General features: G+C 45.9%; 1 protein-coding gene across 4 annotated transcripts in view; it reads left to right on the top strand.

Annotated features, from left to right (window-relative positions):
• LOC121303727 (tyrosine-protein kinase receptor UFO-like) overlaps positions 1 to 15000 on the top strand; it is a 34014-nt gene that overhangs the window by 1947 nt on the left and 17067 nt on the right. For all 4 annotated transcript variants that reach the window (XR_005947861.1, XM_041234508.1, XM_041234507.1 and 1 more), the window contains exons 2-7: positions 3305 to 3506; positions 4471 to 4571; positions 8198 to 8380; positions 9872 to 9952; positions 10499 to 10614; positions 14027 to 14204. Coding sequence is in view for 3 of the 4 variants with exons in the window: in XM_041234508.1 (XP_041090442.1) it covers positions 3305 to 3506; positions 4471 to 4571; positions 8198 to 8380; positions 9872 to 9952; positions 10499 to 10614; positions 14027 to 14204 (861 nt within the window). In the remaining variant the exon portion in view is untranslated. The remainder of the gene's footprint in view (positions 1 to 3304; positions 3507 to 4470; positions 4572 to 8197; positions 8381 to 9871; positions 9953 to 10498; positions 10615 to 14026; positions 14205 to 15000) is intronic.

Genomic DNA, 15000 nt, shown 5'->3' with positions numbered 1-15000 from the left:
CCAGACCTCTCTGTGCTTTACAATGCTTCCCTATGCTTTACCAGACCTCTCTGTGCTTTACAATGCTTCCCTATGCTTTACCAGACCTCTCTGTGCTTTACAATGCTTCCCTATGCTTTACCAGACCTCTCTGTGCTTTACAATGCTTCCCTATGCTTTACCAGACCTCTCTGTGCTTTACAATGCTTCCCTGTGCTTTACCAGACCTCTCTGTGCTTTACAATGCTTCCCTATGCTTTACCAGACCTCTCTGTGCTTTACAATGCTTCCCTATGCTTTACCAGACCTCTCTGTGCTTTACAATGCTTCCCTGTGCTTTACCACACCTCTCTGTGCTTTACAATGCTTCCCTATGCTTTACCAGACCTCTCTGTGCTTTACAACGAGAGAGAGAACCTGAGTTTGTCTGCTTTCATAATAACCCTGTTCTGTTGTTTGATTCTGCCCTGTCGCTCCATTCCTTCTCAAAGAGCTACACACACCCCCAGTCTCGCACACAGAGGTATCTTCAGCTGGAATGGACAATTGAGAAACCTTTTTGTGAGATTGGATTGGAAGCGGGGGGGATACTAAGGGGCTGGGAGAGGCCTTTTTGTTTGTTTTGACAATCTCATAGGATGACCCTGAACTCCATTAGTGTGGCAATAGGAACTGTTACACTTCACAAGCGTTATTGTCTTCAGAAATGCTAAAGTAAATGTAATAAGTTACATTAAGTTTTGACTAGAAATCTTTCTTACTGACTTCAAATATAATTGATATATGAAAAAGTATACTCTATAGCAGTGTCCCATAGTAAAAGCACAGCACAGTGACAGCACAGAAAAAACATAGTCAGGCATTGTAAAGCACAGAGAGGTGTGGTAAAGCATAGGGAAGCATTGTAAAGCACAGAGAGGTCTGGTAAAGCACAGGGAAGCATTGTAAAGCACAGAGAGGTCTGGTAAAGCATAGGGAAGCATTGTAAAGCACAGAGAGGTCTGGTAAAGCATAGGGAAGCATTGTAAAGCACAGAGAGGTCTGGTAAAGCATATGGAAGCATTGTAAAGCACAGAGAGGTGTGGTAAAGCATAGGGAAGCATTGTAAAGCACAGAGAGGTCTGGTAAAGCATAGGGAAGCATTGTAAAGCACAGAGAGGTCTGGTAAAGCATAGGGAAGCATTGTAAAGCACAGAGAGGTCTGGTAAAGCATAGGGAAGCATTGTAAAGCACAGAGAGGTCTGGTAAAGCATAGGGAAGCATTGTAAAGCACAGAGAGGTCTAGTAAAGCACAGGGAAGCATTGTAAAGCACAGAGAGGTCTGGTAAAGCACAGGGAAGCATGGTAAAGCACAGGGAAGCATTGTAAAGCACAGAGAGGTCTGGTAAAGCATAGGGAAGCATTGTAAAGCACAGAGAGGTCTGGTAAAGCATAGGGAAGCATTGTAAAGCACAGTGAGGTCTGGTAAAGCATAGGGAAGCATTGTAAAGCACAGAGAGGTCTGGTAAAGCATAGGGAAGCATTGTAAAGCACAGAGAGGTCTGGTAAAGCATAGGGAAGCATTGTAAAGCACAGAGAGGTCTGGTAAAGCACAGGGAAGCATTGTAAAGCACAGAGAGGTCTGGTAAAGCACAGGGAAGCATTGTAAAGCACAGAGAGGTCTGGTAAAGCATAGGGAAGCATTGTAAAGCACAGAGAGGTCTGGTAAAGCACAGGGAAGCATTGTAAAGCACAGAGAGGTCTGGTAAAGTCAATAAAAAAGGCAAACTACTACTACTAATAATTATACCATCACTTTTAAACACAACAGTGATCAATATAATTCTTTCTCAGGGTCTTCAGTGCAAACATTTCCACTAGAAGTCTTTAGAAATGCTAACAGAGAATGTAACAAACTTGGTGCCGAAGATTTCCACTGAAACTAAGAAGTAGTGGATCCGGTTAATTCAAAATCACAGGATAGTGTTTGTTTCCAATTCTGAAACAATATCCGAACGTCCAAATACAAAAGCCCAGCCAGCCAGCCAGCAGTGAAAGAACTAAAACCCAACAGAGAGAGACATTCAATGGGATTTCATTTCAAACTCCTTCAGCATGGGTTTGACACAAAACAGGGGCTGAGAGGGGTTAGCTGGGGGGCACAGCCTGAGAAACAGAGCAGTCATTTCAGAAATGCAGCCCCCTCCCTCCTCTCCCCTCGCTGTGAGAGGCAGGGAGAGGGGGAGTGTGGGAGAGTTCTGCTCCCTTCTCCCATGGCGAAGATCTAAAGGCTGAACAAAAATAAAGTGACCCCCCCCCCCAGGGACTTTTAAACCACTTGGGATGCAGGAAAGGAAACAGTATTCCGAGGAGAAATTATTCCTGGGATTTGTGCTGTTGTTGCTCCTGGCCTGGGCTCGTTAAATATATTCAGTGGAAAAGTGGTTTACAGTGCTCCCCTGGGCTTCGTCATGCTTTCACTGCGCTGTATTACACTGTGCTGTGCTGTTACTATGGGACATTTTTATAAGGGTTAGTTTACCATGGTTTGTGTTTTTAATATGCTTTACCAGACCTCTCTGTGCTTTACAATGCTTCCCTATGCTTTACCAGACCTCTCTGTGCTTTACAATGCTTCCCTATGCTTTACCAGACCTCTCTGTGCTTTACAATGCTTCCCTATGCTTTACCAGTCCTCTCTGTGCTTTACAATGCTTCCCTATGCTTTACCAGACCTCTCTGTGCTTTACAATGCTTCCCTATGCTTTACCAGACCTCTCTGTGCTTTACAATGCTTCCCTATGCTTTACCAGACCTCTCTGTGCTTTACAATGCTTCCCTATGCTTTACCAGACCTCTCTGTGCTTTACCACACCTCTCTATGCTTTACCATGCCTCTCTGTGCTTTACCACATAGCTTTTTTTGACACTGTGTACGAAGACGAATTGACTATGATCGAAATACACTGCGGGGGGGGGTAGTCCAGACAGCACTGCTTGCAAACAGATAAGGCGCTCCGTCCAGTCCAAACTCCTCTCGGGAACCTCTACACTGGCCGCAGTTTAAGTGGACCCCTCGGACAGAAAGAAAGACGGACCCTTGGGGGGGACTGGGGACCCCTGGTCCATACTCTCGGGACCTTTACAGGCTGGTGGTGCTCACTACCATGTAACGGGGAACCCCACATCTTCTCACCCCTGGGATTCACACTTTGCTATGATTTCACTATGGGGGGGGGGGGATAAAAACAAAATAAACAGTTACAGCTCTGCATTAAGAAGACTAGCTTTATGAACGCATTCCCATCAGCTCTGTCGTGAGCCCCCTTCTGTTTGTGTTCCGCAGGCAGGCAGTTTGAGGAGAGCCCTGGAAATGTGACCTCATCGCTGGGGAAGCCTGTAAGACTCCGCTGTGGGATCCGGGGTTTCGGGGAACCCCCTGAGATCGGCTGGAGCAGGGATGGAGAGCCCCTGGAAATGTCCGACACCAACCAGATGACCCTGCCCCTGGGGGTGGAGGAAGAGTGGCTGTCCATCAGCGAGCTGCAGTGAGCATCTGTAATAAAGCACAGTAAAAACACTGTAAAGCATGGAGAGGTCTGGTAAAGAGTAGGGAAGCATTGTAAAGCACAGAGAGGTCTGGTAAAGCATAGGGAAGCATTGTAAAGCACAGAGAGGTCTGGTAAAGCATAGGGAAGCATTGTAAAGCACAGAGAGGTCTGGTAAAGCACAGGGAAGCATTGTAAAGCACAGAGGGGTCTGGTAAAGCATAGGGAAGCATTGTAAAGCACAGAGAGGTGTGGTAAAGCATAGGGAAGCATTGTAAAGCGCAGAGAGTCCTGGTAAAGCATAGGGAAGCATTGTAAAGCACAGAGGTCTGGTAAAGCACAGAGAAGCATTGCAAAGCACAGAGAGGTCTGGTAAAGCATAGGGAAGCATTGTAAAGCACAGAGAGGTCTGGTAAAGCACAGGGAAGCATTGTAAAGCACAGAGAGGTCTGGTAAAGCACAGGGAAGCATTGTAAAGCACAGAGAGGTCTGGTAAAGCACAGGGAAGCATTGTAAAGCACAGAGAGGTCTGGTAAAGCATAGAGAAGCATTGTAAAGCACAGAGAGGTCTGGTAAAGCACAGGGAAGCATTGTAAAGCACAGAGAGGTCTGGTAAAGCATAGACAAGCATTGTAAAGCACAGAGAGGTGTGGTAAAGCACAGTGAAGCATTGTAAAGCACAGTGAGGTGTGGTAAAGCATAGGGAAGCATTGTAAAAGACAGAGAGGTCTGGTAAAGCATAGGGAAGCATTGTAAAGCACAGAGAGGCCTGGTAAAGAATAGGGAAGCATTGTAAAGCACAGTGAGGTGTGGTATGGCAAATGCATAGCATATCCATGAGAAAAGCATGGGGGGAAAGCTGCTAAATGACAGTTAAACAATACGAGGGTAACCCTTGTGAAGGGCGAGGGAAGGGTGGTGCGAGAGAGTGTTTTCATGCTTCTTGTCTTCCTCTCCCTCCCAGGATCTCGTCTGTCCAGCTGTCTGACATGGGGGGGTACCGGTGTGTCCTGACTGAGGAGGGGGGAGAGCTCCTCTCTGAGGAGGGGTACCTGGAGCTGGAAGGTAGGGACCCCAACACGACCCCCAGGGATTCAGAGACCCAAGCATTCAGCTGGAAAACAGGGTTTAAATGTGTAAATGTTATCACAGACTTGAAGGCCAGTGACAATTCTTATAAAAGTCTCCCATGTGAACAGCACAGCAAAGTGGAATAAAGCACAGAGAGGTACAGTAAAGTATAGGAAAGCATTGTAAAGCAGGGAGAGGTCTGGTAAAGCATAGACAAGCATTGTAAAGCAGGGAGAGGTCTGGTAAAGCATAGACAAGCATTGTAAAGCAGGGAGAGGTCTGGTAAAGCATAGGGAAGCATTGTAAAGCACAGAGAGGTCTGGTAAAGCATAGGGAAGCATTGTAAAGCACAGAGAGGTGTGGTAAAGCATAGTAAAAAAAATGAACCATGGTAAACTAACCCTTATAAAAGTTTTCCATAGTAACAGCACAGCACAGTGTAGTACAGCACAGCGAAAGCACGGTAAAGCACAGAGAGATCTGGTAAAGTGTATTAAAGCATAGCAAGGCATGCTAAAACATATTTAAACTGTGGTAAACTACAGTAAATGCAGAGTACAGTGTAACCAGGAAAAAGCAGGGGGGGCCACTGCAGTGAACTTTTACACAGTGCTTGAGAAAGCAGTTCTGCACTATGGCTTGTCACACCCACATATCCTTTCTGAGTTCAGCAGTGCATTCTTTGTAACCTTTATCACTTGCTGGTATTGGCAGTGAGAGTTCAAAGGGAAGCACATTCGGCAGCACAGTCAGCACAATCCGATCAAACTGCAAAACAACAGCAGCCAGCATCTGACTCTGACAAACAGGACAGGTCAGGCGTGATCAGATACAAAAGACAGAGGAGGCAAAAGAATCAGCGGCCAGAGTCTGCGAAGCTGCTCTTAAAAGAAACTAAACCAATTCAATGGCAAGCGTTTCCACTAGAAGTCTTTCTCAGTGTCTTCAGTGTGAATTCAATGAGAAATGTTTCCACTAGAAGTCTTTCTCAGTGTCTTCAGTGTCAATTCAATGGCAAGCGTTTCCACTAGAAGTCTTTCTCAGTGTCTTCAGTGTCAATTCAATGGCAAACGTTTTGACTGGAGGTCTTTTTCACTGTCTTCAAAAACAAATTCCCCTGGTAAAAATAAATGCAACTACATTTAAAGATAACTAGGATTAGCCCTCTGTTTCCATGTGGGGAGGTGATGGCTGGAGATGAAGGGGTGAACAGCGCTGCCCTAGTTAGTCTGCTTGCAGCACTGACAGGAAACAGGGGTCCTGTCAGAGCACATTTTTTGGAAAAGCAATCCTAGACATTCTCAGTCCAGATGTAAAAGTGATGAAGACACAGCAAACAGTGTGAGCAAAGCAGCTCTCAAACATCACAGCTATCTATTCCTCAAGCTATTGTTTAGGTTCACTTTGTATATTCAATATCAGGGTCTAGTGCTGTATATTATAAAGACATTTCAGAGGGCTGGATCTCATCAATATCAGGGTCTAATGCTGTATATTATAAAGACATTTCAGAGGGCTGGATCACATCAGAGGGCTGGATCTCATCAATATCAGGGTCTAGTGCTGTATATTATAAAGACATTTCAGAGGACTGGATCTCATCAATATCAGGGTCTAGTGCTGTATATTATAAAGACATTTCAGAGGGCTGGATCTCATCAATATCAGGGTCTAGTGCTGTATATTATAAAGACATTTCAGAGGGCTGGATCTCATCAATATCAGGGTCTAGTGCTGTATATTATAAAGACATTTCAGAGGGCTGGATCTCATCAATATCAGGGTCTAGTGCTGTATATTATAAAGACATTTCAGAGGGCTGGATCTCATCAATATCAGGGTCTAGTGCTGTATATTATAAAGACATTTCAGAGGGCTGTGTCTCATCAATATCAGGGTCTAGTGCTGTATATTATAAAGACATTTCAGAGGGCTGGATCTCATCAATATCAGGGTCTAGTGCTGTATATTATAAAGACATTTCAGAGGGCTGGATCTCATCAATATCAGGGTCTAGTGCTGTATATTATAAAGACATTTCAGAGGGCTGGATCTCATCAATATCAGGGTCTAGTGCTGTATATTATAAAGACATTTCAGAGGGCTGGATCTCATCAATATCAGGGTCTAGTGCTGTATATTATAAAGACATTTCAGAGGGCTGGATCTCATCAATATCAGGGTCTAGTGCTGTATATTATAAAGACATTTCAGAGGGCTGGATCTCATCAATATCAGGGTCTAGTGCTGTATATTATAAAGACATTTCAGAGGGCTGGATCTCATCAATATCAGGGTCTAGTGCTGTATATTATAAAGACATTTCAGAGGGCTGGATCTCATCAATATCAGGGTCTAGTGCTGTATATTATAAAGACATTTCAGAGGGCTGGATCTCATCAATATCAGGGTCTAGTGCTGTATATTATAAAGACATTTCAGAGGGCTGGATCTCATCAATATCAGGGTCTAGTGCTGTATATTATAAAGACATTTCAGAGGGCTGGATCTCATCAATATCAGGGTCTAGTGCTGTATATTATAAAGACATTTCAGAGGGCTGGATCTCATCAATATCAGGGTCTAGTGCTGTATATTATAAAGACATTTCAGAGGGCTGTGTCTCATCAATATCAGGGTCTAGTGCTGTATATTATAAAGACATTTCAGAGGGCTGTGTCTCATCAATATCAGGGTCTAGTGCTGTATATTATAAAGACATTTCAGAGGGCTGTGTCTCATCAATATCAGGGTCTAGTGCTGTATATTATAAAGACATTTCAGAGGGCTGGATCTCATCAATATCAGGGTCTAGTGCTGTATATTATAAAGACATTTCAGAGGGCTGGATCTCATCAATATCAGGGTCTAGTGCTGTATATTATAAAGACATTTCAGAGGGCTGGATCTCATCAATATCAGGGTCTAGTGCTGTATATTATAAAGACATTTCAGAGGGCTGGATCTCATCAATATCAGGGTCTAGTGCTGTATATTATAAAGACATTTCAGAGGGCTGGATCTCATCAATATCAGGGTCTAGTGCTGTATATTATAAAGACATTTCAGAGGGCTGGATCTCATCAATATCAGGGTCTAGTGCTGTATATTATAAAGACATTTCAGAGGGCTGGATCTCATCAATATCAGGGTCTAGTGCTGTATATTATAAAGACATTTCAGAGGGCTGGATCTCATCAATATCAGGGTCTAGTGCTGTATATTATAAAGACATTTCAGAGGGCTGGATCTCATCAATATCAGGGTCTAGTGCTGTATATTATAAAGACATTTCAGAGGGCTGGATCTCATCAATATCAGGGTCTAGTGCTGTATATTATAAAGACATTTCGGAGCGCTGGATCTCATCAATATCAGGGTCTGGTGCTGTATATTATAAAGACATTTCAGAGGGCTGGATCTCATCAATATCAGGGTCTAGTGCTGTACATTATGAAGACATTTCAGAGGGCTGTGTCTCATCAATATCAGGGTCTAGTGCTGTATATTATAAAGACATTTCAGAGGGCTGGATCACATCAATATAAGAGTCTAGTGCTGTATAGTCTAAGGGACTCTATTTGAATTCTCTGCACTGTCTGTCTCCCCTCTTTCTCTAGGGTTACCCCATTTCTCCGAGGAGCCCCGGGACTTTGCCGTGGTGGCAAACAGGACCCTCAATCTGAGCTGCCGAGCGCACGGCCCCCCGGAGCCAGTGAGGGTGATCTGGCTGCAGGACGGGGCCCCCCTCAACATGCTGCTCGACCCCGTCGCCCTGTCCCCCTCCACGCTCACTCTCAGAGGTACGGACACCCCTCTGATCAACACATCCATCAGGAGATTAGAAAGACCTTCAGGAGGGCTGAGCCGAATCACTGTCAGGCTGCGCTGTGTACGATAAGGGTATCCCTCCCTGCCAGTTACAGAAACAGCCACAGAGCCTTCCAGCTGCAGCCCTCTGTCAGCCCAGACAGAGCTACTGAATCATAAGTTATAATATTTAGACTAACTGTCGTTTGTGTTAGTCACTGCCTGGATCACAGAGCTGGCTGTAAATAACACATGAGAGATGTGTTTTACATTTTTAAACCACAGAACTGTTTGATTTGATTTGATTTCCCCCGGGTGGCGAGTCGCCGTGGTTTCCACCGCGGTCACGTCTGCTCTGCTTTTAAAAAAAAACAACAGATTTTAAACAGAGACCATTTTAATTTAGGGATGAAGTTTTGCAGTTATTCAAACACTTTTGCGAACCACGTGTCACAGCTGCTGCTGCTGCAGAGTCTCTTCCAATAGGACCTCGCTTGTTTTACGTCTCAACCGAAGGACGGAGCACAAGGAGGTGAAGCGACTTTCTTTTCCACGGGAGCACCAAGCCTCGCATTTATAAAGAGCGCTAGCCAGAGTTTTAATACATAGTACATCTCATTAGCACTAGTAATGTTATCACTATCTCCCTTATTTCAAGTGGTGCTAAACAAGGCTTTCAAACATAATCCTCCTTACGAACAACAAACCAAAAAACCCCATTCCTTTTTACAACTCTCAGGTTACAGTTCTGCGATATTTCAGAAGTATGTTTGTATAGGTATAGTAACCCCCCCCCCCCTCCCAAACCTCTTTTGTGCCTTTCAAATACATAATAAAACAAAACTTAAGAATAAGGATTCCAAAAAAGAAGAACCAAAATTTGTTGCTCAGCTTTTCTTAAAAAAAAAAAAAAACAACCACAAAACTAAAATTAAAAAAACATCCTGTTCCCTTCGTCAGCAGGACAGCAAGCCTCCTTCCTGAAGCCATCTGCTTTCAATTGCAAACTTCAAAAACAAAAAGGCGCGTGTCATTTAAAAAAAAAAAAAAAAAACGTACAAAAAAAACCTGAAACCGTTACAGCACTCCTTCAGCTAGAGGAAATTCTGCAGTTTTCAGAGATACTTAAAAGCAACTTGATAGCTTCAGTGTTTCCATAAGTCTTTTCTGTGTCTTCAACACAAACACTAAAAGAAACTTCATTACAAAACAGTCCATCGCCGGCACTGGAACGATTTTTAAAGGGGGGGTGCTGAAAGCCATTGAAGAAAACTGTAACCCCAGGGCATGATGGAAGCCATGCAAAGCCAGGGGGTGCTGCCACACCCCCAGCACACCTAGCTCCAGCGCCCTTGCAGTCCATAGAAAACAGCCCTTGGGATTTTGTGAACAGGGTTCCTGACCTGAAGACGACTTTATTATTGAGTGACTGACTTCCTTTCTTCCTGTCTGTCTGTCTGCCTGTCTGTCTGTCTGTCTTGCAGGACTCAACAGCAGCAGCTCGTTCTCGTGTGAAGCTCACAACAAGAAAGGGGTGGCCACTTCCACGACGGGCACAGTCACAGGTAGGGTCCCTTAACTACATACTGTGCCAAGCTAGGGGCTCCCCAAAATTCAAGGGGTGAGCAGGGAAGGCGAGGCAACTTCACCCATATAAAACAGAGCAGAGAGGTCTGGTAAAGCATAGGGAAGCATTGTAAAGCACAGAGAGGTCTGGTAAAGCATAGGGAAGCATTGTAAAGCACAGAGAGGTCTGGTAAAGCACAGGGAAGCATTGTAAAGCACAGAGAGGTCTGGTAAAGCATAGGGAAGCATTGTAAAGCACAGAGAGGTCTGGTAAAGCATAGGGAAGCATTGTAAAGCACAGAGAGGTCTGGTAAAGCACAGGGAAGCATTGTAAAGCACAGAGAGGTCTGGTAAAGCATAGGGAAGCATTGTAAAGCACAGAGAGGTCTGGTAAAGCACATTAAGCATTGTAAAGCACAGAGAGGTACAGGTAAACTATGGTAAATTTTTGTATTAATTATTGTAAGAGTAACAACAAGTAAAGAGTGATTTCCTGAAAGTTGCGTGTGGTTTTAAGTTCTTTGTATTTTTTTTACATCTGAAAGTTATCCCAGACAAGCCTCAGAAACTCAAGCTGTACTCAAGAACCAACCGGTCGCTAGAGATCTCGTGGGAGCCCGGATTCGGGGGGGTGTACCCCATTACTGTGTACTCCATGCAGGTAGCGTGTGGAAATAAGATCTGTGTGTGTTTAACTGGTAAATGTACTCTCTTCCTTCAATGTCAGTGTGAGTGTAGATTCGGGTCAGGGTTAGGGTCAGGGGCAGTGTGAGTGTGGATTGGGGTCAGGGTTAGGGTCAGTGTACCCCATGAGTGTGGATTGGGTGCAGGGTAGGATGTGAGTGTGGATTGGGTTCAGGGTAAGTGTGAGTGTGGATTGGGGTCAGGGTCAGGGTCAGTGTGGATTGGGGTCAGGGTTAGGGTCAGGGGCAGTGTGAGTGTGGATTGGGGTCAGGGTCAGTGTGAGTGTGGATTGGGGTCAGGGTCAGTGTGAGTGTGGATTGGGGTCAGGGGCAGTGTGAGTGTGGATTGGGGTCAGGGGCAGTGTGAGTGTGGATTGGGTTCAGGGTCAGTGTGAGTGTGGATTGGGTTCAGGGTCAGTGTGAGTGTGGATTGGGTTCAGGGTCAGTGTGAGTGTGGATTGGGTTCAGGGTCAGTGTGAGTGTGGATTGGGTTCAGGGTCAGTGTGAGTGTGGATTGGGTTCAGGGTCAGTGTGAGTGTGGATTGGGGTCAGGGGCAGTGTGAGTGTGGATTGGGTTCAGGGTCAGTGTCAGTGTGGATTGGGTTCAGGGTCAGTGTGAGTGTGGATTGGGTTCAGGGTCAGTGTGAGTGTGGATTGGGTTCAGGGTCAGTGTCAGTGTGGATTGGGTTCAGGGTCAGTGTCAGTGTGGATTGGGTTCAGGGTCAGTGTCAGTGTGGATTGGGTTCAGGGTCAGTGTGAGTGTGGATTGGGTTCAGGGTCAGTGTGAGTGTGGATTGGGTTCAGGGTCAGTGTGAGTGTGGATTGGGTTCAGGGTCAGTGTGAGTGTGGATTGGGTTCAGGGTCAGTGTGAGTGTGGATTGGGTTCAGGGTCAGTGTGAGTGTGGATTGGGTTCAGGGTCAGTGTGAGTGTGGATTGGGGTCAGGGTCAGTGTGAGTGTGGATTGGGGTCAGGGGCAGTGTGAGTGTGGATTGGGTTCAGGGTCAGTGTGAGTGTGGATTGGGGTCAGGGGCAGTGTGAGTGTGGATTGGGTTCAGGGTCAGTGTGAGTGTGGATTGGGGTCAGGGTCAGTGTCAGTGTGGATTGGGTTCAGGGTCAGTGTGAGTGTGGATTGGGGTCAGGGTCAGGGTCAGTGTGGATTGGGTTCAGGGTCAGTGTGAGTGTGGATTGGGGTCAGGGTCAGTGTGAGTGTGGATTGGGGTCAGGGGCAGTGTGAGTGTGGATTGGGGTCAGGGTCAGTGTGAGTGTGGATTGGGTTCAGGGGCAGTGTGAGTGTGGATTGGGTTCAGGGTCAGTGTGAGTGTGGATTGGGTTCAGGGGCAGTGTGAGTGTGGATTGGGGTCAGGGGCAGTGTGAGTGTGGATTGGGTTCAGGGGCAGTGTGAGTGTGGATTTTGGTCAGGGGCAGTGTGTGTGTGGGTTGGGGTCAGGGTTAGGGTGTGGATTGGGGTGTTGTGTTGTAACTCAGTGTTTTCATTCTGCAGTGCAGAGCTCAGCTCACCTCTCTTGACTCTTTCGTCCATCTGCTGCCTCAGCTCTTTCACTTCTCTCTTTCTTATTTTCTGTTTTTCTCTTTCTTGGTCTCCGTGTCCCTCTGGTTTTCTCCTCAAGTGCTCCAGCGGCCAGCGGTCCTGATTCCCTGTGCTTTACTAGGCTTTCACAGTGGGGAAACGTTTACAAGAGATTTGAACATACAGATTGTCGCCATTGTTTTTGACTGTTTTACCTCAGAAATGAGCAATCCCTTTGGTACTGAGCACCCAGCCCTTCATACATCATGATCTCATTCATCAAACATCTCAGCTCTCTCTCTCTTTCTGTCTGAGTTTGGTTTCTTAAGAAAAACAAACTGCCAGTTTTCTGAGTCCGGCTGCTCTGGGCAGTGTTTGGAGACAGTGTTTGTTTTCTGAAGGTCGTGAGTCACCGTGGTTCTAGACTTTCAGGCACGCTACAGTCGCCTCTCGCCTTACACAAGTCTTCCACAGTACCAGCACAGCAGAGTGTAATACAGCACAGTACAACACAGGCAGGCATGATAAATCAGTACAAACTGGCAAATGCATTGTGCAACCATGGGGGGAAACTTTTTGCTGTCTCTCTCTCTCTCTCTGGGTGTGTGACCAAAATTTAACAAACTCTCTGTTCGCGTTACTGAGAACTGCTGAATGGGATCTCTCTCTCTCTCTCTCTCTGACCCAGGGTCTGTAGGACAGAACGGGACCCAGGTCACAGAGTCTGATTTTCTCTTTGTTTGTTCGTTTCAAGTTCAACCCCCCCCCCCCCCCCCCCCCCCCCCATTCACAGCACCACTGTGGTGAACTGAAATCAGCAGCCCTGTGGTTTCAGTCCGGTGGGGGGGGTCTCTGAAGATGTGCTTGCTGGTGCATTCTTTCAGACCGCGAGTTACTCCAGACAGCTACTCTCGGCCAGAGACGCTGAGAAACAGTTCTTTTTTCAGTTCAGTTTTTTTTTTGGTTTTGAATTTTTATGAGTAAAATTCACAGAATCATCATGTTTTATTTTAGAGGACTATATTTATTTTTCAAGGTATCTTGTGGATGAGAATAAGACTCCCGTTGCACAGCAGTGTGATCCAGTCCTGGTTTCACTAGGAGTTTAATAATCAGACTCCCGCTGCACAGCAGTGTGATCCAGTCCTGGTTTCACTAGGAGTTTAATAATCAGACTCCCGCTGCACAGCAGTGTGATCCAGTCCTGCTTTCACTAGGAGTTTAATAATCAGACTCCCGCTGCACAGCAGTGTGATCCAGTCCTGCTTTCACTAGGAGTTTAATAATCAGACTCCCGCTGCACAGCAGTGTGATCCAGTCCTGGTTTCACTAGGAGTTTAATAATCAGACGCACCTGAGCTTGTTCCCGAGGAGTTTAATAATAAGACACACCCGCTGCACATTGGGGTCAGGGGCAGTGTGAGTGGGGCTCACACTGGGGCTGATCAAGCAGGTAGTAAAACCTGGACTGGATCACACTGCTGTGCAACATGAATCTTATCTAAAGGACAGGCCTGAAATAAATCTAAACTAATGTGTTTTTCTTGTAGTTTATTTCCTAGATGTCTGTGCACCAGGGTGCAACTATTAACCTGCCCCCCCCCCCGCCTTGCAGATGATAGAAATGCATCATAACACAAGTCGATTGACAAGATGCTGCTGAGAGAGAGTTGAAGTTTGGCTGGGAAGTCAATGTGGTCAGCACTGCTGTCGTTCATTCTTAACTTGGATTGCCACCTACAGAAGCGTGACTCGCAGCCACTGATCAAGCAGAAGTGACGCGACTTCTCCTTTTCTGGGAGATGTGGGCCAGAGGGCGCTCTGCTGATCCACCCCCTCTCCTCCTTTTCTGTTGGCACAGGTCTCCGAGTTGAGCGGAGGCCCCGTGATCTACAAACGGGACGTCAAGGCTCCGCCCCTGCGTCACGTGGTCCCGGGCCTGGCTCCGTTCACCAAATACCGCGTCCGTCTGTCCTGCAGCAGCAGCGAGGGGGTTTCTGATTGGACAGACTGGGTGACCATGGCAACGCTGGAAGGAGGTGTGTCTTTATGTGCGTTCGAATTAGGCCCACGTCTTAGAGACGCATCTAAGGCTGGATTCTCAAAACCGTTTACTTGGAATTGTCATCAGCAGATCTGTGATTCGTCTACAATTGTTTATTGACTGCAATTAGTTTCAGAACCTTTTAAAGAGCTTTGTGATTGTGGTCCCCTATGAAAGGCGCTATATAAAACAGACTGATTGAACCTTCAGGTTTGAGCAGTGGCAAACTGGGGTGTGGAATAAAACAGTGACTTTCTCATTCATAAACGTCGCCTCCTAAAAATATATTTGTTTCCGTCCAGTTTCGGTGTTCAAGTCATGGATAAGGAAAGAGGTTTTCCTGCGTACATTTTTCGTTCAAACTGTAAAATTCTTGCCTGTTAGACAAAAAAAAAAAAGAAAAGGTCTTGGTGTCGGGTAGCTTCTATTACAAATACAAGCTATAAATCCATTTCAAGAAAACAGTGCCAGGAATGTCATGGGTTCCTTTGATGGAACCCAGTTTAACTAGCCCCCACCCCCCTTCTCTACTCCCTGAATCTTTCAATCACCCGGCCCCCTCTCTAAATAAACAAATCAATACATGCATGAGATCTCTGTGGGAACAGGAAAGGAGGGGGGTTCGCAATGACATCCCTGGATTCCAGAGTTCTTAAGCTTTTTCCAAGGGTGTGGGTGTTGGGAAAAGCTGTCTCAGCCAACGGTGGTACATTGGGAATTAAATGAGACGCAGCCATTGGCTGTTTGTCTGGGACAGGAAACGCTTATCTGCTAAACTTTTAAAATTTCTG

This window comes from Polyodon spathula, chromosome 35, assembly GCF_017654505.1.
Source record: "Polyodon spathula isolate WHYD16114869_AA chromosome 35, ASM1765450v1, whole genome shotgun sequence".
NCBI classification, from domain to species: domain Eukaryota; kingdom Metazoa; phylum Chordata; class Actinopteri; order Acipenseriformes; family Polyodontidae; genus Polyodon; species Polyodon spathula.
The sequence above is the reverse complement of the archived record's forward strand: the minus strand, read 5'-3'. Positions and strand labels throughout refer to the sequence as shown.